Genomic DNA, 26716 nt, shown 5'->3' with positions numbered 1-26716 from the left:
GGACTGTCCACCAATATTCATTACAAGCCCACCGACTCCCACAGCTACCTTGGCTACATACCCTGCTTCCTGTAAGGACTTCATCCTATTCTCTCAGTTCATCTGCCTCCGGCGCATCTGTTTCGATGATGCCACCTTCCAAAATGGTGCTTCTGACATGTCTTCCTTTTTCCTTAACCGAAGTTTCCCACCCACTGTGGTTGACAGGGCCCTCAACCATGTCTGACCCATCTCCCGCACCTCTGCTCTCACCCCTCCCCCTCCCTCCCAGAACCATGATAAGGTCCCCCTTGTCCTCACTTTTCACCCCACCAGCTTCCACATTCAAAGGGTCATCCGCCGCCATTTCATCCAAATCCAGCATCTTCCCCTCACCCACCCTGTCAGCATTCCATAGGGATCATTAGCTCTGAAGAAAAGTCATACAGACTTGAAACGTTAACTCTGTTTCTCTCTCCACAAATACTGTCAGGCCTATTGAGTTTTTCCAGCAGTTTCTGTTCTTATTTTTTATTCTGAAGGGACCATTCCCTCCATGATACCTTGATTCCCTCCATCACCCCCAACTATTCATCCCCTTTCCATGGCACCTTCCCATTCAATCGCAGAAGATGAACACCTGCCACTTTACCTCCTCCTTCCTCACCGTCCAAGGCTCCAAGCACTTAATTTAGGTGAAGCAGTGTTTCACTTGCACCTCCTTCAATTTGGTCTACTGTATTCACTGCTCCCAATGCAGTCTCTTCTGCATTGAGGGGACTAAATGCAGGCTGGGTGATCGCTTTGCGGAACACCTTTGCTCAGTCCGCAAGCATGACCCAGAACTTCCAGGTGTTTGTCATTTCAACACACCACCCTGCTCTCATGTCCACGTCGGTCCTTGGCCTGCGCAACGTAAACTGGAAGAACGGCACCTCATCTTCCGATTAGGCACTTAACAGCCCTCCAGGCTTAACATTGAGTTCAACAACTTCAGACCATGAACTCTCTCCTCCCTTTTGACCCACTTTTTAATCCCATTTTTATTTTCTTATTTTAAAAAAAATTTTATTCTTTTATTTATTCATTTTTTAAAATCCTTTTCCCCAAACACTCCCTCCCCCACAGGGCCATCCGTCACTTGTTTTTATGTTTTGCTTACACAGAGCGCTGACCCTTGTTCTGCTATTAACACCTTCTGTTATCTTACCTTTACGCCTTTCTCAGTACCTTCTTTATTCTTTACCACTACCATTAACGCTCCTTTTGCCTTGTGGCCATGACATGTTTGTCAATCTCTCCTTGGCTGTCACTTATCTCTGACCTTCTATCTCGTTCCACCTGCTCCACCCCCTCTTAAACAGTATAAAATAGATTGTATTTCTACTTCTCTTTAGCTATGAAGAAGAGTTATACGGACTTGAAACGTTAACTCTGTTTCTCTCTCCACAGTTGCTGCCAGACCTGCTGAGCTTTTCCAGCATTTTTTGTTTTTATTTCAGATTTCCAGCATCCACAGTATTCTGCTTTTGACTCATTCATATATCTTTTTTAACTTCTTTTTTTGGACACAGCTTCTCGTTTCTGATCTGTGTGTATGGGAGTGCGTTTTTAATATTTTTTCTCGGGTTTTTAGTAACTAATAAACTTACTCTTTCTTTGACTCAAAGAAGCCTGGTTAAACTGGCTCCCTCTAACTACATTTGGACCGGGAGAAGGTATCCACGGGGGAAGGGATTCTTTTTAAATTAACCTTGATGTGACCAACCGAGGGGGTTGACTAAAGAAAGGGAACCAGCCCATTCCTCCTCACTTGGGAGCATAACAAGCTTGTGGTCCCATTCAGGAAGTTAACAATTTGGGGTATATTGTCTGGAATCATAACAAATTCGGGGAACTGGCCCAGGAACTGGTCTTTAGACAAGTGAGAAAGAGCAGATGATGGGGGAAGGGGTGGTAGCGGAGTCTGCACAGAGGCCACAGGACACTCCAAGCTCTGCTCAGCTGAACACAAATGCAGTGCCTCAGGGGCTGTCAATGAACAGAATATTTCTGGAGCAGCAGCAAAGAATGCGTGATGTATTGGCAGGTTTTCCTGTCACAGTGGCTTGCTTGCAGAGAGATAAGGAGCTAATTTTACATGCCCATGGTGGGTGCATTTCCCATGGGAGTGGACGTGTGAAATAGGACACGTGCCTGCCCCACCACCATCCTGCCCTCCCCCCTGTAATAATACAGGGGGGAGGGTGGGCGCCGGACTTGTCAGCCCACCTGCCATATTTGAATTAAGAATCAAGGGTCAATTGGGCTTGTTATCAACTGGCCCTGATAATATGCTGCACATGCCATAAAACGTTTGGCGTAGGCAGCTGGGTCAGGAACAGGCAGTCTGATCTTTACACTGAAATGTTTACAAGGTGGGAAGGAAAGGGGGAGTGGGGGTCGCTGTTTGGGGGCTGTCCTTTGCTGATTGCGGGGTGGCCCCTGCAAAGGTCAAACCTGTCCCTTCCTTTCTACCCCCTCCCCCCAATCCTCCCTGCTGAAGACCTCAGACTATCTGCTCCGGGGATCCACGGGCCTTGGTCGTCTTCTGCAGTCCTAGCAGTGGCCACTGACGCCTTCCTGATGTTGTTGGGACTGTTGGCCAATCCAATTGGCCAGCAGCTCCAGAGGGCGGGACTTCCTCTCCAGTGAGGGGCGGAAGTCCCACTCAACCCTCATTAAATGTGCCCCACAGCACTTTATGGCTGCGGGGCGGGTCAGTACGGAGCATGTCGGCTTTATGCCGACATTGTTTCCTGGGGGACGTGTCGTTCGCACCCCTCATCCCCGTATTATCCCGCCCAAGCAGTCTGTCTCAAGCATGTATGACACGCTGTCACAGGCCTTTGATTTGATGCCTTTATCCATGTATAGCATGGCCACCTACATGGAGCATCAAATGTAGCATGCAGGCCTTCAGTAATGGCTTGCACACTGCAAATGCCACCTTAAATAGGATGAATGGAATTCTCTACCTCACTGATAACAGTTAAGTGTGGATGGGCCGTGAGTGGGATGATAGTGAAAGGGGGCTTGGAAGTGGGGACTCAGCTCAAAGTGCTTCCACTTCTCACCCATTGTCCATGCTCTATCCCCCACCTGGTCAGTACCCCACATACTGCCTCGTTTCCTGATGGTTGAACCCCCCCACCCCCCAGCCACCCCCTTTGCACAAGTGCAGGTGGCGCAGTCTTTGGCAGGGTCTACGTGGGCTTCAAAACTCAGGACAGGTGCCATGAGCATCTTAACAGTCAGGGCAGAAATCTGATCAGCCTGCCCCTACCTCTGCTGAAAGCACAGGGGTTGCACCATGAAGAAGTGCTAGGAAGAGGCAGAGTGAAGATATGTTGTTGCACAAGGGTAATCAATTGGGTGTGTTATATGACTTTAGATTGGTAAGTTTCTGTTTCATTTTTGAATTAGGTAAATATTCCTACTATTCCCTATGTTGCCTGTTTTTGGTTGCTGCCTGGCAAGTGACCTTTAACCTTAAATAAGAGATGAATTGGCTCTGAGATGTGAAAGGGAGGCTTAGCTGTTTGCTGAACTGTTTTTTATTGTTGTCATTGGGTGAGCAGTATTGATTGAAGTGGCTTTTGCACATGTTTGTCAGATGAGTGGACTTGTGGAACCAAAGTGAACCTCACAGTAATGGAGGCATCCGGGCAGCAATGAAATGTTGCTGCAGGTGCATTGGCTGCGTCATGATCTGCCTCTGAATCATCTGTAGAGGCTCTGTGGTCGGTGCTTCATTCCTCCTGCAGGTCCAAACCTCGCTGCTGTGCAACATTGCACAGAGCGCAGTACACCATGACCATTCAGGAGACACGGCCGGTGCATACTGAAGGCCATCATCACCCAGAGAACTGAAGTGCATCTGCAAGTTTCCAATAGCTTGCTCAAATAAACATCTGGTCGTCATATGGCTTTCTTTTCATTTCATTTCCTGGACCTCATTGGTTGGGTCCCTCACAGGTATCATCAGCCACATTTTGTTTGGTATGTCTTCCCTTCAAGCAGCCAACCAGCAAGTCTGCCTCAAGGTGGGAAGAGATGAGGAGGTGGACTGGTGCAGGGTGAAAGCATCATGTCAGCTGCCTGGGAATCTTGTGCAAATCGGCATAATCATCTTTTCATGGTTGCACATCAGCTTCATATTGATGGAGTGGTAACCCTTGCAGCTCATGAATACTAAAGCAAAAACAAAGCTCTGCGAATGCTGGAAATCCAAGATGAAAACATAAAATGCTGGGAAAACTCAGCAGGTCTGGCAGCATCTGTGGAGAGAGAAACAGAGTTTCGAGTCTGTATGACTCTTCTTTAGAGCTCCTTTTCTTTGTAGAAACATATTTGTTCTGAACCCTCTTTAGCGACTCCTTGAAAGCCCCCCCAGTCTATTTTTGCCAAAACATATCACAGCTTAGTAAAATCCTCTACTTGCGAAAGTAACCTATCAGCACAAGTAATGTAAACAAAGTTTCACACAAACGGTCAAGGAAGCAACTGTGAGATGCCAGTACTTATTGGCATAGTTCCCTGTCACATCATTGCCCTCAATCATTGCTGTGTTCTTACCTTGCTTTCACTGGCGATTTCCTGGGAGCCCATGAAACTCATGGGCCCACAGTTGAATTGCAAAAGCAATGTTAATATCGCTGTAGTTGAGCTACTAGCATATTGAAATTGACAACCCCCCTCTCCTGAGGGGTTTGTGTGAACACAGCCTAATGCGATGAAGTTAAATGTGCAAGTGAGTGGGTTAGAGCTGGATTCCCAATGTGCTCACATTTTCCAGACTTAACTCCCCTGACCTGCACTCAAACCCATGCACTCACCCATGTTAAAATTCCCACAGCTTGCCTACAACACATACACAGAGACTATGAAGTCAATGGAAAAGAAAATCCAGCATGGTGTAAAACAGGATCTCCTATTGCCCATTTTGTGTTGTACTTGAAGCCCAATTTCACAACTCACCCCCAATGAGCAGGGAACTTGAACTGTAAAAATAACAAGCAGGCTTGGGTCGAGTGGCGTGTTTAAAGGCTGATAAATCAAATTCCCGACACAATCCCCATCTCAAACTCATTCACTTTTGGTTTAAACTGAGGCCAAGTAGGCAGGTTGTACCTAAAAAATGATAATGAGGCTGCCAGTCTCATCCTGGTGAGAACTTGGTAGATACAGGAGATGAGTGCCTTTACACCCGCCCCCTGGATCCAGTGTGTCTGCAATCTGGTACTTCCCCCTCCAACCGTTCCCATGAGCGCTCCTGTCCCTTCAACACTTCTAGCCTGGCCTCTGATCTAACCCCCAATAGGCCTCCAATTTCTCCTCTCTTAGGCCTCCATTCTCTCCCCCGCTGCACACCAGGCCTCAATTTTCCCCTGGGCCTCCAATCCCTATCTTGGCCCACAATCTTCCCCAGGTCTCCAATACCCCTGCCCCTGAAACACAACTAGGCCTCTCATCCCTGTCCAAGGCCCCTGACCTCCCACCCAGGCCTTCAATTACCCCTCAGTCCCCCAATTCCCCTCCAACAGGCCACTGATTCCACCCCACCCCCCCCAACCCCATTAGGACCCCACACCCCGTGTGGCCTCTGACCCCAGTCCCCGGGGATCTACCCTCCTCAAGACACCAGAATTGGCAACCCACCTGATCTCCCACCCCAACTCCCTCCCTAGAAGCAAACCTACTCAACTCCCACCATCAGAGCATCCCCACCCCCACCCCCAACTCAGCCCTACCTGGCCCCGCAGCCTAGCCTTCACTGACCAGCTCTCTGCCCAACTGGAAACCAAGCCTGTAAATCCAGTGGGGAACCTAGTAGTGATGACACATTGGTACTGTGGAGTTAAAACTGCACAGCGTGTGGGGGAATCCCAAACCTCAGGCTCCTCTCAACTTTCAGACTGCCCCGCTCTCGGCAGATCAGGAAATAAAACTTCAGCCTGAATGTTAACTGATAACATTAGTTATCATCCATCTGCCGAAAGCTCTTGTGTGAAACAAGGATACTGGCCAAATGTAAGCCATAAAAACAGGTCCATCTCCTCATGCTCCTCCATGCATAAATGGCATGATAATACTTTCTCTGCACCATTAGACTTTCACCAATATAGAGGTTTCTGTAACTAATTAACCACATCAATTAGCCACTATTTATTTTATGGGTGGCAGTGAAAATTTCTCTGGTCAAACATATAGCCACCTGCAGCAAAAGTTGAAATAATAATCCAACCATTGTTAGTTATTGATTAACAGTTTAAATTGGCTGACGTATTCAGCACATACTTAAACTGCACCTGTGTAACAAACACCCTAACCCTTAATAGTACATTGTGTAACTTCTCTCATTCTACTGAAAGATTGACAATCGTTTAAGACTTGTGAAAGAAAGTCCTTAATGTTCAGCTGTAATGCTTTAAGCAGCGCTGTATCTTCTTATGTTCGTCCTTAGAAGTGAAGATGACCGTATTCGTCATCTGGGATGTTTCGTTAGGTTTCGATGGGTGCATAGGTGACTGCTTAGGCTGCGCTGCAGACGATTGAGTTATGGGCAAGTTGCTTGTTAGGAGTTTCCTCTCGTTGCATTTTCTCTCTGCCTTTGATTTGCGCTTGCTTTTGATGGGGGCCGCACTTTTTTTATTTGATTGCACCAGGTGCAGCAATCCTGGGCGAACTTCTCCCAGGACACAAAGTCAACATCAAAACTCCTAAGTGAAGCCTTCAGAGTATCCTTGTAGTGCTTCCATTGACCGCCATGAGACGCAGCCAGACTCAAGCTCTCCATGGAAGACTCACTTCGGTAGGCAAGTGCCAGGCATTCTGGTTACATGACCATTCCAACTCAGATGTGATTGTCTCAATATGGGTCAGGACTTTCCAGTCCTGCCCGTGGTGGGAATTGCCACGGGTGGGACTGGAAAATTTGGAGAACAGCTAAAAGTCCATTGGCGGGACTGGAAAATCCCGCCCATGGCGTTGATGCGTGACATGCCAGCTCAGGTGAGCACTTCAGTCTCTATAGTTTGTCCTGCCATCTGATCTTCAGAAGTATCCAAAGGCAGCTCAAGTGAAAGTGGCTGAGCTTCTTGGCATGATGCTGTTACACAGTCCATGTCTCACATGCATAGAGCAGAGTGGGCAGGACTATTGCTCTATAGGCTTTCAGTTTGGTAGGCATGTTTACTCTTCTTTGTTCCCAGACTGATGTTTGAAGTCTGCTAAAAGCAACACTTGCTTTGGCAATTCTTACATGTGTCTTGCCGTCACTACAGACAACTTGAGAGGATGTGCTGCTGAGATAGTGAACTTATCCACTGCTGACAGGTTTTAGTCATAGAATGAAACATTGGGCTTGAGACTGGGCTTTCTGGAGCAAGCTTGTATGTTACTTAATTTTTCTTTGTGCCAGGGGCAGATTTACAATGAAACACACCACGCTGTGGCACGGCGTCCCCTCTAAGAGGAAGGAGTTTCAAAACATTCAAACTGGGTGCGCGAACTGATGCTACATTTGCAAAGTTATAAAGGGAAGTGCTGAGTAAATGAGTTATTTTTGGGACCAAGTCCCGTGTGTGATGGGGATGACAGGCACCTGGGGTGGTCTCAGCAACATCTCTGCCTCTGATCAGCTAGAAAAACATACTCAAAGAAAACACCTTTCAGTTGCATGCGCTTTGCTGACAAATGATCATTTCGCAAAGTGGTTTGGTCTCAATCTCTGTCAAACCTTCACAAAGTAAATAGTGAGACTCTGCTACTCCACCAGGAGGCCGAAATGTTCAGAAGTGATTTTCACAGATAGCTAGGAATTGATCCTTTTCCAATCAGGTTGCTGCAGCAATCATATTTCCCCCTTTTTTTTCATTAGTCTTTCTCCTCCCACATACACTCTCTCTCTGATACAAGGCATGCCACCTGCCAACAAGCCTAGAGCAGATGCAAGGGGCACAGGGTGAGCCAACTCGCTTTACCCCACAATAGTGAAGTCCATCCGCTCCCCTCAGCCCATGATCGTCAATGCAAGTAGGGAGCTCACTCACAGGTTGTTTGAACAAATAGCCAGGGCCACAGGTTAAAGGTGTCAGCGATGGCCCTGGTGCAAGCAGTCTGGCCTCTGGGTCAGATGGTTGTGGGTTCAAGCCCCACTCCCCTCCAGATAGACACTCCAGAGAAGTGCTGACCTGTCAGAGATGCCACCTTTGGATGTAAAAGATCCTATGAGGCTATTTTGAAGAAGAGCAGGTGAATTAGCCTTAGTGTCCTGGCCAATATTTATCCCTCAATCAACATCACACAAAACAGCTTCAGGTCGTTATCACATTGTGTGTGGCAGCTTACTGGATGCAAACTGACTGTGGCGTTTCCCACATTCCCACTTTATTGACTGCAGCTTTGGGACTTCTGGTGGTCGTGAAAGGTGCTATATAATTGCAAGTCTTTAAATTTTGGTAAGACTATGAGGTAGTTTTAAAAGTACCAGTCCACCATGCTGGGGAAGGAGGAATTTTAGTGTACCCACATGCTTACAGCTAGCTTCTTACCTCAATGTTACCAAGTTAGAACCAATGACGGGAAATAAATAGAGACAGATTCACCTGGCATTGCTCTGGGCTACATCCTATCAGCTGGTTTCATTGTCACATCTACAGAATCATTCCTTGGCTCTCACTTCAGACATTGTGTACAGTGCAGAGAGCCACCAGAAACTAGACTGGAAAGCAGACTGTGGTCGGATGTTGGAGGGAAGATGCTAGACAGTCCCAGAGCCTCACTCCACACATTCTCTCTTAATAATCAGCAAGCTTCGATGGGGAGAGGAGTTTCAGTAAAATTGGCCAGTTTGGTCAGAGTTTGAAATATTGAACTCAAGCTGAGTTTTAATTTGATTTTAATTTAAATGATTGTAATGCGGGCCACCCTGAAACCACAACATGCTCTTCCACTGAGTGACACTTTTATGAGATTTTCCAGTGAGTGATGAGATCTCAGTAAAGTGCAATGTTTCATGGGTTTCCTAGGGTCTCCTGTGTTGTCAGTGCTGTTTTGCCTCAGTAAACTGTTGGCATCGGAGCAGGGCTCCTGTCTGCTGTCTCTGAACAAAATTACACCACCAGATTGCCATATCGATGTTCGAGTGGACATCTAGTCAGCTTTTCTCTCCTACCTGCAGACACTCTCTCTCCCTCTCTATGTTTCATCTGTCCTTGGTTTTTGGCTTTTCTTGTCAGCAAGTTCCATGTCTGCTCGCCTCCTGTCACAATATTACCATCTTTACCATCATTCAGACAAGAGGTAGGCTGGATTTCAACAAGGCAATTTTTCATACAGGCATTTTTTTTTACAAGCGATGAAGCACCCGGGTGTTGGGGTGAAGCTGAGTGCAGGGTTCCACTAACTGTAAATCTGCCAGTGCTTTGTGCTGGTCATAAGGCTGAGTTGTCACATGCATTGCAGAACAAGTTCACGCTACATTGCATGTCCAGCTCTGAGCTGGCAGTATAGTGCATCATCATTGGCAAACAGGAAACAGTGAAGTAGGTCCTTGGAGACCTTGGTCTTTACCTGGAATCATCTCAGATTGAGCAACTTCCCATCCATGTAATATCTGATTTCAATGACAGGATTACTATTGTGGAAGGCATCGGAGAACATGGCAGAGAAAAACATGAAAAGGGTCGGTGCTAGCATGCAACCATTTTTAATGCCCTTAATGCCTGGGGATGGGTCGGAGGGCTCTCCGTCAATCAGGACATGTGCAGGCATGCCATCATGGAACTGTTGAACCATTGTGATGAATTTCTCAGGGCAGCCAAATTTCTCCATTATCTTCCAAAGGTCCTCATGGCTGACTGCATCAAAGGCCTTGTTCATCTCAATAAACGTGGTGTAGAGATCCATGTTTTTCTCTTGGTATTTCTCCTGGACTAACTGCAAACAGATTTTCAGTGGTTCCTTCACTGAACCTGAGCTGCCTCTCTGGCAGCAGATCCTGGTTGAGATGTTGCACTAAGCGAATCAGAAGGTGAAGATTTTGCCGATGATGGAAAGGAGTGAGATTGTGGTATGATTGTTGCAAGATTGATGAGCTCCTTTCCGCTTGTACAATGGAGGTAGATAATGGAGATATCCTTGTATTCTTGTAGGATGGTTTCTTACTGCCACATAGTGGAGAGCTTCTTGACCAAGCATTGACTTCCACTTTGCAGATCTCAGCTTGCAGAGCATCAGCTCCTGGAGCTTTGCCGCTAATCAGGGATTAGATTGTATTAATCTTTTTTAACAGTGTGGGAGGGTCATTAAGCAAGTAGTTGATGGAAACCTGTGGCTGCCTATTGATTGCTTCTTCATTGATGGATGAAGGCCAACTGAAGATGTTATTAAAGTGTTCTGTCCATCTTTCTAAGATTTGGGCTTTTGCTGTGAGCAATATTGACCTATCAGCATCAAGAATTAGTGATCAACTAGTAGACTGGGGCCCGAAGACAGATTTCAGAGCATTGTAGAATCTCTTCCAGTGTTTGTGGTTTGCACATGACTGAAATTTGTCTGCTTTCTGATTCAGCCAAGAGTCATGCATCTCTCTGACCTTGCACTGGACAGTTCTGTGGATGTTTCGGAATGTATTGTGCTTGTATAGTGATGACTTGTTATTGAGATAAACACTGTAGAAGCGATGTTTCTTGTCCAGTAGTTTCCGGCTTATCTCATTGTTTCCATCAAACTATTCTTGTTGCTTATGAGAGGTAGGGCCTCTAGAGTAGTGGAGTACACTGTATCCCTGATGGTCTGTAATGTCCATTTTCACTGTGCACAAGTGACTCTCAAGTTTCTCAGATTCTTTCATGACTGCCTGTTTGAGCCTTGAGACACTTCTGGATTTTCATGGCCGAGAAAAGAAAAGTGGCATGAAGCTGGCGTAGGTTTTGCTGTCATGAACCATCTCATTCGGTAAGTTGACTTGCCATCACAAAGGTGTTAATGATCGTCTAGGGACATAGATCTTGATGTTTAGCTTTGAAAAGATGACAGCAGTCAATCCAGCAGTAAGTGCCACTCATGGCTTTCGTTACCTGCACATTCTGCCTGTCCCTCTGTTTGATAATGCCAAAGTCGATTAGGTGCCAAAGCATAGAAAGGAGATGCATCCAAGACATCTTGCTGTGATTAGGGAGGTGGAAAACTGTGTTGGTGATTAAGAGCTCATGTTCACATCCTCAGCAAGAGGAGACCATTGTTGTTACAACTACCGACCCTGTTTTTTCTAATGACCCCTTTCCACACCTGATGCTCTGCACCAACTCTTACATTGAAGTTTGTGTTTGGCACAGTAGCAAAGGAATGGAGGCCATCATAGAATTTATCCTTGACTTCATCAGGATTGGTCATGGTAGGGGGGTACACACTGTTGAGAGTCGCTTGCCTGTTGCCATGCAGAGGGAGTTTAAGCACCATCAGATGATCAATAACACCTTTGGGATGGCAAGTCAATTTATTGATGAGGTGGTTCATGACGGCAAATTGATTTACAACTGCATTGATGGGATCTTCTGGGTCAAAATCCTGGAACTCCCTTCCTAACAGCACTGTGGGTGTACCTACACCACATGGACTGCAGCGGTTCAACTGGAGCTCACCACCACCTTCTCAAGGGCAACTAGCGATGGGCAATAAATGCTGGCCAGCCAGCAAAGTCCACATCCCATGAATGAATTAAAAAAAAGCTTACGCCAGCTTTATGCTGTTCTTCTCTGCCATGGACACTCCAAAAGAATGTATAACCTGCACCGATTCCCTTGAGTTGACCACCCTCAGGTAGACGAGTCTCCCTGAGGGTGGCGATCTGGACATTGTACCTAGCCAGCTCTCTACTGACAAGAGTAGTTCTTTTCTCAGATCTGTCAGTTGTGGCATTGTCCATGAGGGTGTGCATGTTCCATGCATCAGTGGTGATTGATGTCACCTCTACTTTCTTTTTTGAGATTAATTTACAACTGCATTGTTGGGATCTCTGCCAACTGCAATTCTGCTGGCCTGAGAGGTGAAGCAGATAGTATTAAGGGCACCTTTTCCAGCCACATTCCTTATACTAGGTGATGAATGGCGTGGCCTTGAAAAGGGCAGCCGAGTTCCACTTCTGCTTCCTTCCAGTGAAAAAGAACTCTATGACCTGAGCCACTTGTGCGCAGGTTCACAGCTACAGCTCCCAGCAAATCCACACCTGCTGCTACGTCACTTGCCCATTGCCACAAGACTTGTGACAGATAGATGATGGATGATAGATGTTGGAAAGATGATGAACATGACTTGCACGTCCTAGGTGCAGCCATCTTCAACTGTTTCGTTAATGATCTTCCCTCCAACATAATAAGTGGGGATGTTCGCTGATGATTGCTCAATGTTCAGCACCATTTGCGACTCCTCAGATACTGAAGCAGTCTGTGCCCATATGCAGCAAGACCTGGACAACATTCAGGCTTGAGCTGATAAGTGGCAAGTTACATTCGTGCCATACAAGTGCCAGGCATTGACCATCTTCAACATGAGAGAATCTAACCATCTCCCCATGACATTCAATGGCATTACAATCGCTGATTCCACCACTCTAAACATCCTGGGGCTTACCACTGACCAGAAATTCAACTGAACTGGACCAGCCATATAAATGGTGTAGCTACAAGAGCTGGTCAGGGCTGGGAACTCTTCAGAGGTTGACTCACCTCCTGACTCCCCAAAGTCTGTTCACCATCTACAAGGCACAACTCAGGAGTGTGATGGAATACTCTCCACTTGCCTGGAGGAGTGCAGCTCCAACAACACTCTAGAAGCTCGACGTCATCCAGGACAAAGCAGCCCGCTTGATTGGCACCCCATCCACTCTAATAAACATTCTCTCCCTCTACCACTGATGCACAGTGGCAGCAGTGTGTACAATCTACAAGATGCACTGCAACAACTCATCAAGATTCCTTCAACAGCACCTTCCAAATCCGTGATCTTTACCATCTAAAAGGACAAGGGCAGCAGGTGCATGGGAACACCACCACCTGCAAGTTCCCCTCTAAATCTCACACCATCCTGACTTGGAACAATATCACTGTTCTTTCACTGTCGCTCGGTCAAGATTCTGGAACTCCCTCTCTAACAGCACTTGGCAGTCTTGTCCACTGCTCTCCTGCCTCTGCGATGCCAGGGGTGTTGGCGGAGGGAATGGTCCCTACGGAATGTTGACAGATGTGGTGAGGGGAAGATGTGTTTGGTGGTGGCATCATGGCTGGAGTTGGCGGAAATGGTGGAGAATCGCAGAAGGTGCAACACCTGCCCCTTTACCTCCTTCCTCCTCACCGTCCAAGGGCCCAAACGCTCCTTTCAGGTGAAGCAGCTTCACTTGCACCTCCTTCAATTTGGTCTACTGCATTCATTGCTCCCAATGTGGTCTTCTCTACGGGGATACCAAACGCAGAGTGGGTGACCGCTTTGTGGAACACCTTTGGTCTGTCCGCAAGCATGACCCAGACCTTCCTGTTGCTTGCCATTTGAACACACTATCCTGATCTCGTGTCCATGTGTTCGTCCTTGGCCTCCTGCAATGTTCCAGTGAAGCCCACCACAAACTGAAGGAACAGCACCTCATCTTCTTATTAGGCACTTTACAGCCTTCTCGACTTAACATTGAGTTCAACAACTTCAGACCATGAACTCTCTCCTCCATCTTCACCACTTGTTAATTTCTTTTTTCAAAATTTAATTTTTTTATCCACTTATTTTTATTTATTTTCATTTTTATTCATTTTTTATCCCCCCTTTTTATCCCATTTTGATCCTCTTTTCCCCCCACCACCCCCTACCCCTACCCCCGTCCCCACTAGGGCCATCTGTTACTTGTTCCATGTTGTTCTTTCACACAATGCTTACCCTTATTCTGCTATTATCACATTCTGCTTTCTTATCTTTATGCCAATATCAGCATCTTTTTTAGCCCTTACCACCACCATTAACACTCCCTTTGTCCCTTTGTTCATGACATCTTTGTCAACCTCTTCTTTGACCCCACCGATGGCCTTCTATCCTGCTTCACCTGCTCCACCCACCTTAAGTAGTATAAACTTCATCACATTTCTACTTCCCTGTAGCTCTGAAGAAGGGTCAAACGGACTCAAAATGTCAACTGGGGAGGTGATGGCATAGTGGTATTGTTGCTGGACTAGTAACCAGAGACCCAGGGTAATGCTCTGGGGACCCGGGTTTGAATTCCCACCATGACGGATGGTGGAATTTGAATTCAATATAATGGCCTGGAATGGTCTGGAATTAAAAGTCTAATGATGACCATGAAACCATTGCCGATTGTTGTAAAAACCTACCTAGTTCATTAATGTGAAGTCCTTACCTGGTCTAGCCTACATGTGGTTGACTCTTAAATGCCCTCTAAACAAGGGTAATTAGGGATGGGCGATAAATGCTTGCCTAGCCAGCAATGTCCACATCCCCTGAATGAATAAAAAAAACCCTGTTTTTCTCTCCACAGATGCTGTCACACCTGCTGGGTTTTTCCAGCATTTTCTGTTTTTCTTTAAATGACCTCAATTGGGATGAGAGTGGGATTCCTGTCCTGCCTACCCCTGGCCTGGCTAGCACCGGGAACGGCGTCTTGAAACTGACTTGTTGCACAGCATTGGTATTTTCAGGACCACCTCTGCCCCATTCCCAATTTTGGGAGACCCTAAAAATTCAGCCCATAATGGTGGGTTGAAGACCACATGAAGGAGAGTGTAAGCTGCTGACAGGGGAACAGAAAGTGATTGCAGGGGGAGAAGGATGGAGGATCTCACAAAGTTGGGATGGAGTGAGGGCCTGGAGGGACTTGAAGGTGAGAATGATGACTTTGAAATCAATTTATTTGTGTACGGGGAACTTGACAAGGTTGGGAATGATTTGGGAGGGTGCGGAGTGTTGTGAGTGGCAGTGCTTTATGTGAATGGGTGTGACATTCTGAATGAATTGTCTTTTGTCAAGAAATCAGATAGGAATTAGGCAAGGATCACTTTGGAGAAGGTCAAACATGAGTTAAATTAGGTGTGAACTAGGATATAGGTAGTAACGGGGAACATTTAAGGACTATTTAAGAGGAGACAGAAATGCTAGAAATTAGAACAATATTAGCATATGAATGCTTAAATGACTCATATAATTCTTTTGTTTGCTCTTCCACTGAGGTGCTATCTCATTTATTTTAATGAAGCAAAAGTAACTGCAAGTAAAGATGTTAATGAAATTTTTTATTGCATGGATAGACTGAAAAGACAGACATCTACTCTCTTGACTAACCAATGGCACAATTTAATTACTAAAAATTGTAGGCCCTTTGCCTAAATAACCGCAAGCCTCACTGACAACACCTGAAGAAGCTCATCAGCTCACTTGAGAGCCACTAACACCTGTTTAACTACCACAGAGAAAAAATCCCCAACACCTCACTTTACCAGCGTTCCAAGCCATTTTGAATAAGTTCTCAGCATTCAAAATTCTCCAGGGCAGCATTTGGAGCAGAATATTTGTCTACTAAAGAATTATATATATAGTTGTGCTATAGGAGAAAGTTTTAACATCACATCAGGAGGATAAGATGTTTATATTCAAGACATTTCTCACTTGTTTTGTTAATGGGATTTCATTACCTGCTTAAATTGTATTGACAAGAATACCCATGTACACATCAAAATAAACATATGTGGTCAGATAAATCTAGCGTACTAAAGCAACCTTGCAATCAGGCTTGCGTGAAAGTACAGCTCTGATAAATGTTACCTCCTCCATTGCAGTGATTAGGTTTTGAGTGGACTTGCTGATCTCTCCTCCCACTGATGGTGCACCGCTACCTGGAGTGAGATAAGCTGACCCTGGGCTTGGATGACCATCGATTTCCATGCTGTAGCTTGCTTTTACTGGCCAGCAGAGTTGGTTATGCAAGATAAAATATACCACAAAAACATACAGGCCCTAAAAAACACAACCAAAAATATTGTAAACAGTCTATCAAGGTGGTAGAACAAATGCTTCTTAGTAAAAAATAGATTAGTTAAAAGCTTAAAAATGTAATTTCAAATTAAACAAAAGGGATTTGTTCCTGGCATGTACCAGGATTGCTGCTCTGTAGATTTTTGACCATATCATTTTTGCTACCTTGTTTCCTATTTTGTAATGATATTTAGTGAGCATCACCATCTAATGTTACTAATTTGGCATCTGGGTTCAATTTTCTGTTATCCCTGGTAATTTTCTCCTATGGTCTTAACAATATGGGTTAGCAAGAGGGGTAACAGTGAGTTGCTAAATACATAGTAGCTTAACTCTTTCCCTGCTGGATAAAGAATAATTTAACATGTTTTGACAAAAAGGCAGTTCTTGGATTAATTTGATATGTATCTAGTTTAGACAATTACATTCCCATTTCCACTTTAAGTTTGTTTGACTGTGCACCAAGATACCACTGTAGGGGAAAAAAATCTGTTTCTTTTCTGTGCATTGTCAAGGTTAATCACTTGTTCGAGGAAACCATCTCACATTCAGTAAACAGCCTTCCAGGCCATTTTTCATTCGCCAATAGTTGTTTAAAAGTGTGATACAACAGCTTTACAGAAACAATTGCCCTTCTGTAGTTGTTTATGCTCAACGTCTTAAATTCCCACAAGGCCTTCAACCATATAAGGAAGCTTCTAGTCAAAACAAAATACCACAGTGCCAAGATCATCCTTTCTCACCAACATGCATCACTGCAGCCTAAACAGGCCTGGATGGCAAGGTTCATTTTACATGTTTATCAAATTCAGAATCATTACTGTAAATGTCTGAAGAGCTGCATTTTGCTTTTATTAAATAATGCTAGACTTTTTGAAAACGTTATTCACATTAATCAACACAGAGAATCATTACTTTTTAAAATTGGAATTTGTGCTTTGAATTTAGTTATATAAATTTAGTTATATAAATTCTCCATGGAATCTGCCTCAGGAGATAGCACAGGCTGGCTGCATGTACCAATTTCTGTCCTTGATCATCAGTCCCAGTTATTCCTGGATCTCACAGATCTCATGGTAGTTGGACGATGCACACTATTGAGGGTATCCCTCATTTTGTAGAGCTTGCGTGTGCCATCATTTACCCGGCTGTAATCAGTGCAGTCCACAGCTCAAACTACAGTGATTACAGGGGGGTTGGAAAATTGCCAGAAGAATCAACGCAAACAGGATATTTTCTTTTCCAAATTTCTTCAATTAGATTAATTATTAAAAAAATCCTAATTCATATATGACAAAAATTAAGTGAATTCACATTTAAACTAAACCAATCCAGACTTCCATACAAGACTTCGCAATATCAGACTCAATTCAGCTGGAAAACTGTCAGAGACCTAATGTGGGCAAGTTGCTACCAGGCCTTCAAAGCCTGAAGCAGTTTAGAAGCAGATAAATAAAAATATTTTTAATTTGTAAGGTAATTGTATATTAAGAATCACACCAGTTTAATGATTTTTCATACTTTATTATCCTTCGATATGATGGTAATGAAGTTCTAAATATGTATACACACTTACCTGTAGGGTATTAAAAATAACAAACAGGATTAACATCCAGAAGTGTCTATACGCCATATGCAAGCCTCCCCACAACCATGTCAGTGATATCAAAGCGAAAAGGTATAGCACAAGGGGAACCTCTGTGAATAAAGGAGGAAAAGGGTCAGATGACATATTAGAAAGTTCCAGGACATATCTTAATAGATGGAAAATTTTTCAGAACCTGTTGATCTCCATACTGCAGTTACCAATATGTGCAATACTGTGTCAAGATGACGGTCTGCACTTGTGCACCGGTCTGCACATTCGTGGCAACTTACTGACGTCGCATGCTGCACCCAGACTGCCAGTATCAGTCTAAGCCTGTGCAGACATCTGCAAATATACAATTAAGGCCTGCACGGCGTGATGACATTAGGAGGATTGCGCATGTGTGAATTTCAAAATTTGGCGGTTCCCGGGGAGTGGGTCAATAGGCATGGGACGTTCATAGGGAGTTTTGGCCAGTATTTATGCGGGTCCCCATCTGCTCCTCCTCAATCCCATCCCCTCCCTCCTCTCCCTGATTTACTATCACTCCCCGTTCCACCAGCAACTCTGCAAATATTCCTTGCAAAAATTGCACTTTTTTCAAGCTGACTAGCAATATGAATTCTGGTTACAAGTAGCTGTGATTCACCCAGCATGCTGGTGTACATGACAGTGAGAGTGTGGTGTCATGCCTTAAATCTGTCTCTTTCCTTTATGTATCTATGTGCGCTGTGATGATTTCAGCAGTGCCACCTTTGGTCTTGGCCACTGCCTACTCAGGAGCTCCAAATGACGTCACGGAGCAACACACTCAAACTGTGCATGCTCAGAGCATGCATGGAGTTGGCAGGAAAAACAGCCTATGTGCAATTGTATCAGGAGCGCAAATTCATAAAATTTACCTTAAGGCCTTTGCTAAACAATCTCATCAATCTTAATCTGATTTTACAGACTTTTGATTTTTAAAAAACAAAAACAAAAATATCTGGAAAAACTCAGCAGGTCTGGCAGGATCTGTGGATAGGACCACAGTTAACGTTTCGAGACTGAATGACCCTTCAACAGAACTAAGTAAACATAGAAGAGAGGTGAAATATAAGCTGGTTTAAGGGGGGGTGGTGGGACAAGAGCTGGATAGAGGGCCAGTGATAGGTGGAGATAACCAAAAGATGTCACAGACAAAAGAACAAAGAGGTGCTGAAGGTGGTGATATTATCTAAAGGAATGTGCTAATTAAGGGTAGAAAGCAGGACGAGCTAGGTACAGATAGCCCTAGTGGGGGTGGGGTGGGGGGAAGGGATCGAAATAGGCTAAAAGGTAGAGATAAAACAATGTACACTTAAAAATAATGGAAGTAGGTGGGAAAAGAAAAATCTATATAACTTATTGGAAAAAACAAAAAGGAGGGGGAAAATCGGAAAGGAGGTGGGGATGGAGGAGAGAGCTCATGATCTAAAATTGTTGAACTCAATATTCAGTCCAGAAGGCTGTAAAGTGCCTAGTCGGAAGATGAGGTGCTGTTCCTGCAGTTTGCGTTGAGCTTCACTGGAACAATGCAGCAAGCCAAGAACGGACATGTGGGCATGAGAGCAGGGTGGAGTGTTGAAATGGCAAGCGACAGGGAGGTCTGGGTAATACTTGCGGACCGACCGAAGGTGTTCTGCAAAGCGGTCACCCAGTCTGCGTTTGGTCTCTCCAATGTAGAGGCAACCGCATTGGGAGCAACGAATGCAGTAGGCTAAGTTGAGGGAAGTGCAAGTGAAATGCTGCTTCACTTGAAAGGAGTGTTTGGGCCCTTGGACGGTGAGGAGAGGGGAAGTAAATGGGCAGGTGTTGCACCTTCTGTGGTTGCATGGGAAGGTGCTGTGGGAGGGGGTTGAGGTGTAGGGAATGATGGAGGAGTGGACCAGGGTTTCCCGGAGGGAACGATCCCTGCGGAATGCCGCCGGGGGGGTGAAGGGAAGATGTGTTTGGTGGTGGCATCATGCTGGAGTTGGCAGCAATGGCGGAGGATGATCCTTTGAATGCGGAGGCTGGTGGGCTGGTCCCTCTTCACCATGGACGTCCAATCCCTCTACACCTCCATCCCCCACCGGAATAGTCTGATGGCTCTCTGCTTCTTCCTCGAACAGAGGCCCGAACAATCCCCATCCACCACTACTCTCCTCCGTCTGGCTGAACTTGTTCTCACACTGAACAATTTCTCCTTAAACTCCTCTCATTTCCTCCAAATAAAAGGTGTGGCTATGGGTACCTGCATGGGCCCCAGATATGCCTGTCTCTTTATGGGGTATGTGGAACATTCCTTGTTCCTGCTGAGTTTTTCCAGGTATTTTTGTTTTTGTTTTGTGATTTCCAGCATCCGCAGTTTTTGGCTTTTATCTTTTGATTTTTAGTTGTGTACTGCTTTGACCTTATAGTCATAAACTGTCATCATTGCCTTTGTAAACAAACTTAAAATATCCTGCATATATTTTGATGATATTTTTCATCATATTCATTGATTACTTTTGCTTAAAAATCAGAGAATCTTCTGAGCCCATTGTGCCTGTGCCAACTCTTTGAAAGAGCGATTCAATTAATCCTACCTCCCTGCACATGAATCAGAGTTCCAACAGTTGAAACTGATAATAAATGCTTTCCAAGTTCCCTCCTAGATGGACAGGAAGGTATTTGGATCAATGGCAAAGACAACAACTAGTATCAATGCAATGCCTTTAATGTAGAAAACACTCCGAAGTGCCTTTCAGCTGCTAAACCAACGTAAAGATTAGAGGTGTTTAAGCAAGGCCTTAAAGATTACCTGGAAAGGTGGAGGGGTTTTGAGGGAAAATTTAAGAAAGTATGGCCTAGGGATTTGAAGGAAGGGGGAATGCATTAGGGACTGGATTAATGCAGTGAGGAGTTTGGAGAGTTCGAAGGCTGAGAAAATCATGAATATGTTAAAGAATAAAGGCATGAGAGTATATGGAAACAAGGACAAGATTTTCAAAATTGATATGTTGCAAGACCGTGGCCAAATTGGTAGCACTCTCATCTCTGATTCAGAAGGTCATAGGTTCAAGTCCCACTCCTGAGAACTGACTACAAAAATCTAGGCTGACACTTGAGTGCATTATTGCACTGTCAGAGATGCTGTTTTTTCTGCTGAGATATCAAACCAAATCCTATCCGCTCTTTCAGGTGCACTTCACCAATCCCATAGAAATATTATAAAGAAGTGCAAGGAAATTATCCTCAGTATACTGGTCACCATTTATATCTCATGTCACTAAGCCAGGTTATTTTGTAATGATCAAACTGTTGTTTGTGGAACCTTGCTGCAGTCCAACTGTCTGCTATGCTTCCTACAATACCACGGTGACTACACTTCAAAAGCGATACTCCATTGGCTGTAAAATGCTTTGAGATGGCCTGATCTCATGAAAGTTGCTTCACAAATGGAAGCCTTTTTTTCAACTGAGATAAAGGTCAACAAGCATGGGTTGATGGGTGAGCAGCACTATGTGGAATAGAATAAGAGCAGCGGAGTTTTGGACGAGCTGGATCTGATGGAGGGCAGGAAGTCAGCTGAACTCTAGACTGACTAGGGTAATTTTGACTTTAGATGATGGTGTAAAATGCACAATATTCGCTTGGCCACCTGTAAAACGCTTCTCCCAATTTTCATTGCCATTACATCAATGGAGAAGTAGTACTGGAAGAAGGTGGTGCAAATTGACTTTGTTGAAGGGTGCAGAGAAGAGAGATAATGTACCATGGTCACAGTCACACTGACTTTGGTTAGGGTTACTTTGAAGCTTTGTGGAGACATGGACACAGCAGCTTGACTTGAGGCATTCAAATGGATGGGTGGAGGCGGTGTTGCAGGAGTCGCAGACACAGGTTTGAGAAGTCACAGCGCATTCAAGGACCTTGAAAAAGTCAGAGAGGTTGGGAGATGGAGTGATTAGTGACGACAGAGATGTTGGGAATGAAGAATTTTTGGTGGGGTGGGTGGTGTTGATGATAGTGGGTTTGAAAGAAAGGGGAACAGTGCCTAAGGAGAAGCATCCAAGTACAGTTAAAATTCAAGGCAGGAACGAATGAGGTCAAGGGAGCAGAAGGTAGATCTATGGATCGGATGAGCTTAGGGGGCGGGGGCAGGGAAAGGGGGAAAAATTTTTAGAAGAGAAGAATGAGGCCCAGTAGAGTTTAATGTGGTTATGCCATATCTGACAATGGAAACTAAGCCAATTGTGTACCAGGTATTTGTTCATCCTGCTAAGGCAAGGAACAAGGTTCTCGTTGATGTTTTAGCTCTTATACTGACTATAGGATGGGGTTTCTGTGAGGATCAAATGTTAAAATTTGAGTTCCATCATAATACCCCTTATCTGTGCTTTCAGCAAAGATTCCGTTCATTGGTGAGCCTATCCCACCTCTAAACTAAATCTTGTATGCTAAATATTCAAGATGCATTTCGAAAGGTTCAACATAGAATCCTACCTTTGAGATGTGAACCTGAAATTCTATGGGATTGTCCTGGGGCAGAATTTTCCATGTGGCATGCTGGTGCACGCCCGACACACCGGAACGTTAAATGACGTGTGATGATGTCGGGCGTGCGTCCCGACATCATCGCGACGTTGGGTGATATTTCGTTTGGTGGGTGTGCGCTGGAGTCAGCTGCGCGCCTGCAGATAATTGATAGGCCTATTAAAGCCATTAACCAGGTAACTAACCTGTATTTTACACTGCCCATCCAACCTTATGGTTGGCGGGCAGGCGAAAAGGCCATGTGGCCTTTACGTTTTTTAGGAAACCTCATCCACAAGCGGGATGAGGTTTCCTAAAACCTTTTACTAATTAAATAAAAACTTTCTTTAAAAAATAAAAACATGTCCTATCTCATGTGGCACTGTCATGACGGGATATTTCATTAAATTTTTAATGCATTTATTTTTTTAACAAGCGCTTCAATCTCCCTGAGGCAGCTCTATGCCTCAGGGAGATTGAAGTGCGCATGCGTGAAAGAATGCTGGACCCGACTCTCCCTCCTCCCCTCGCCCGCACAGGTAGCGCTCGCTCACGATCCGCACTGGGTGGGCCTTGATTGGCCCACCTGCATGAAATTGTGGTGCAGTGCCAATCGCGGGCAGTGGTTGGCTCCTTGACTATCCCCGCCAGCTCCCGTCGAGCCCGTCCGATGAATGGAAAATTCTGGCCCTGATCTCTCACTACAGCTGGAGACCATTGAAATCCCTAAAGAACAATATAAATGTTTTAAAAAAAGCTATTTATGCAATTTCTCCAGGATTCCACCAGCCTCTCACTGAACTTATAGCAGGAGATTGGAATAATGCTCACGGAATTTTCATACTTGTGGGACTCTCCAAACAGTGTTTTTGCAGGTTCTGAAGCTCAGATATAACTAATTATTCAGAATCATTAAATTTTAATTTATACAGAGCCAAAAATAAACAACACATCAACATGACAAACATTGTATTTTACATAATTTGTTTCAAGCAATAAAGTTTTCAACCTACAAGTGTGTCAGTATTATTTAAACATGGAGCATCTATTTTGAACATGCAGCAAATAGGAAACCAAAGAACTTGAGACTCCAACATGAAAAATTTGCTTTAATGCTCAAGCTAACATAAATGATGATGGGATAGATATTCTACCCAAATAATCAAAGCTGAATCATTTTGAATTACTCCCTGCAGTGGCAATCCAGAGGCTAATGGAATCTATCAATGTAAATAACCTCAATAAACAACATCTAGAAATACCTCAAATTAGATTTGGCCTAATTAGATTAGCAATCCAGGTTGATGTTTGCATATCATGGAATCACAGAGCACACAATGTACCATTCAACTATTATACCTGGGCTTCCTTTGAAAGAGCTAGCCAATTAGTCTCACTCACCTGCTTGTTCCTCATAGCCCTGCTCTTTTTTCCCTTTCCAAGCAGAGATCTGAATCCCTTTTGAAAGCTGCTATTCAATCTGCTTCCACCCTTTCATGCAGTCCAATCCAGACCATAATAGCTCAACATGTAAAAAATACTCATCACCTCTCTGGTTCTTTTGCCAATTATTTTAAACTATGCCCTCTGGTTACTGATCCTCCTGCCACAAGAAACAGTTTCTGCTTATTTACTTTATCAAAACACTTCGTAATTCTGAATGCATCTGTTAAATTTCCCCTTAACTTTCTCAGATCTAAGGAGAATAATCCCATCTTCGCTAGTCTTTCCACACCTTAGAACCTTATCCCTGGGATCACAGTGGTAAAACTCCTCTGCACCCTCTCCAAGGCCTTGACATCCTTTCCTTGCAACTAAGATTGCCAAATAGATAAGCATTATTTACTGATGTCTCAAGTTGCACATTTAGGTCTCCCAGTAGGAAGCCAAAAAGCAATAATCATCTGTGGGGGGGGGGGGGGGGGGGCGGAAGTTTCTGGGTCGCTGACTCCTATGCTGCTGCACGTATGAGCTGTCCCATAGACAGCTAGTCAGAGGCAAAAAAATCAAGCAAAATCTTGGGGGTTGGGGGGTGAGGTCATACATGGAAGGAATTCAAAGCAAAGATCAGAATTGTATAATTGAGACATTGTTTGACCGGAAGCCCATGTAGGCCAGCAAGCACAGGGGTGATGGATGAATGGGACTTGATGCGAGTCCAGACATGGGCAGCAGAGTTTTGGATGACCTCAAGTTCACAGGCAGTAGAATATGGGAACCTGGCTAGGAGTCGTTATGGACCAGTTGGAATTGTCAAGTCAATTGTCAAGGTAATAAAGGCATAGATGAGGGTTTCAGCAGCAGAAAAGTAAAAGCCCATGGGATCAAAGGGAAAGTGGCAAGTTGGATCTCAAATTGATTTTGGCGGGGAGCAAAGGTTAACTGTCGACAGGTGTTTTTGTGACTGGGGGGCTGTTTCCTCACAGTGGGGTTCTGCAGAGCTCAGTGATAGGTCCTTGCTTTTCGTGATATATATTTAGATTTAAACTTAAATGTAGGGGACATGATTGAGAAGTTTTCAGATGATACAAAAATTGACCATGTAATTGTCAATGAGGAAGAGAGTTGGAGATTGCAGCAAGATACCAATGGACTAGTCAAGTGGGCAGAAAAGTGACAAATGGAATTTAATTTGGAGAACTGTGAGGTAGAGCATTTAGGAGGATAAACAAGGCAAGGGAATACACGATAAATGGTACAATACTGAGAAGTGCAGAGGAACAGAGGAAGCTTGGAATGCATGGGTGGAATTTTATTGGGTCCTGGGTGGTTGGAACAGAGGCAGGGGTGGAGGAGTTATGGTAAATGGTGGGGAGCTGTGTTGGGACGGCTCCTTGGCATAGTTCCATCAATGGGGAAGTCTCCCTGTGGCAGGAATGGCTTTCATTCAGTTACCCAAAAGATCAAGTTGATTGGTTAATGGCCCAATTGAGGGCGATTCTCCTGGGCTGCTGGCATTTTGCCAGTGGCGGAGCGACCCACTGCCACATTGGGAGGCTGCCAATTACATGGAACTTCCTGGCAGGAGGTGCTATTGCAGCTGGTGGCTCCATACGTGGGGGTAGGCCGTGGGTGGCAGATGGTGCCCCATGGTCCCAACACCGCCAACTGGAGGGGTATCCCCTCCATTCTTCAGACCCTAGCAGCTTGGCCTATGTAAAAAGTTATCTAATGCTCATGCTTCAGAGCCTGCCTCAAAATTTTAGTGGTGCTCCTAAGGCTTAAGAGCTGCCAGCCCTCTGACTGGACCAGCAACTCTTGAGGCTCGGCAAAGCCACTGAGATTTTGAGGTGTGCTGGTAAGCATGGAAGGCCCACCCACTGTCCCAAATCGGCCGCTACCCCCCTCAGACAACTCTTAGTTGCCTCCTCCTGGCAATATGGTCGGGGAATTCCCACGCTCCAGCCCAAGCGGCCGGACATCCAAAAACCACCCCGACAATAGGATCTCCACTGCTTTGGCAAAACCTCGCCGCAGGACTGGTAGATAAGATGGTCAAGAAAGCATATGGGATATTTTCCTTTATTAGCTGAAGCATATAAGAGCAAGGAGGTTATGCTGGAACTGCATAAAATACTAGTTAAACCGTAGCTAGAAGGTAGAGTTATGGTCACCGCATGACAGGAAGGATTTGATCGCACTTGAAAAGATACAGAGGAGATTTACGAGGATGTCACCAGGACTGGCAAATTTTAGTTATAAGGAGATTTAATTGAAGTGTACAAAATTATGTGGGGACTAGATAGAATGGATAAGAAGGATCTACTTCGGTCAGCAGAGGTCAATAATCAGAGGGTATAGATTTAAACTAATTAGTGGAAGGATTAAAGGGCAGTTGAGGAGAAATTCTTTTTCCGAAAGGTGGTGGTATTGGGGAATGTGTTTGGAACTCACTGCCTGAAAGAGTGGCTGAAATAGAAACCCTTAACACCTTGATAAAATCTTTGGCCTTGCAAGTGAAGTGTCACAATCTACAAGGCTATGGAACATGAGCTGGAAAGTGAGATTAGGCTGGATAGCTTTTTTCAGCTGGCCTAGACACAATAGCCAAATGGCCTCCTTCAGTGCCATACATTTAAACAAATCTATGGGCGGAATTTTACAGCCCCATCGCAGCAGGGCCAAAAAAATGTGGTGGGCCCCTTCAAAAGTCCATTGATTTCAGTAGGACCATAAAATCCCACTGGTGTATAATTCTGCCCTATGATTTTCAATGAACTAAGAGATGGCAGATTCAGGGAATGTTACGAAGATGGAAATAGGTGGTCTTAGTGATGGCATGGATATGTGGTCTGAATCTCATATCAAGGTAAAGTAGGACATGAAATTTGCGAGCAAACTGGTCCAGCCTCACTAAGGAAAGGGATGTAGTTGGTGGCTAGAGAGCAGGTTTGTGATGGGGATTGGAAGCAATGCTTTGGTCTTCCTGATATTTACTTGGAGAAAATTTCTGCTCATCCAGTACTGGATGTCTGATGAGCAGTCTGACAAGTTAGAGACTGTGGAGGGTTCAAAAGAAGTGCTGATGAGGTAGCGTTGGATGTCAAAGTCTACATTGTGAAA

The 26716-nt window shown here is 44.8% G+C and overlaps 1 protein-coding gene across 1 annotated transcript in view; it reads right to left on the bottom strand.

Moving 5' to 3' along the window:
- The window catches only part of adgrv1 (adhesion G protein-coupled receptor V1), a 735500-nt gene that overhangs the window by 33633 nt on the left and 675151 nt on the right, over positions 1–26716 (bottom strand). The window contains exons 84-85 of the mRNA XM_078557559.1: positions 17624–17745; positions 15838–16029 (exon numbers count right to left, since the gene is read on the bottom strand). Coding sequence (XP_078413685.1) covers positions 15838–16029; positions 17624–17745 — 314 coding nt within the window. The remainder of the gene's footprint in view (positions 1–15837; positions 16030–17623; positions 17746–26716) is intronic.

The sequence above is a fragment of the Cetorhinus maximus genome, chromosome 2 (assembly GCF_964194155.1).
Source record: "Cetorhinus maximus chromosome 2, sCetMax3.hap1.1, whole genome shotgun sequence".
Lineage (NCBI taxonomy): Eukaryota > Metazoa > Chordata > Chondrichthyes > Lamniformes > Cetorhinidae > Cetorhinus > Cetorhinus maximus.
The sequence above is the reverse complement of the archived record's forward strand: the minus strand, read 5'-3'. Positions and strand labels throughout refer to the sequence as shown.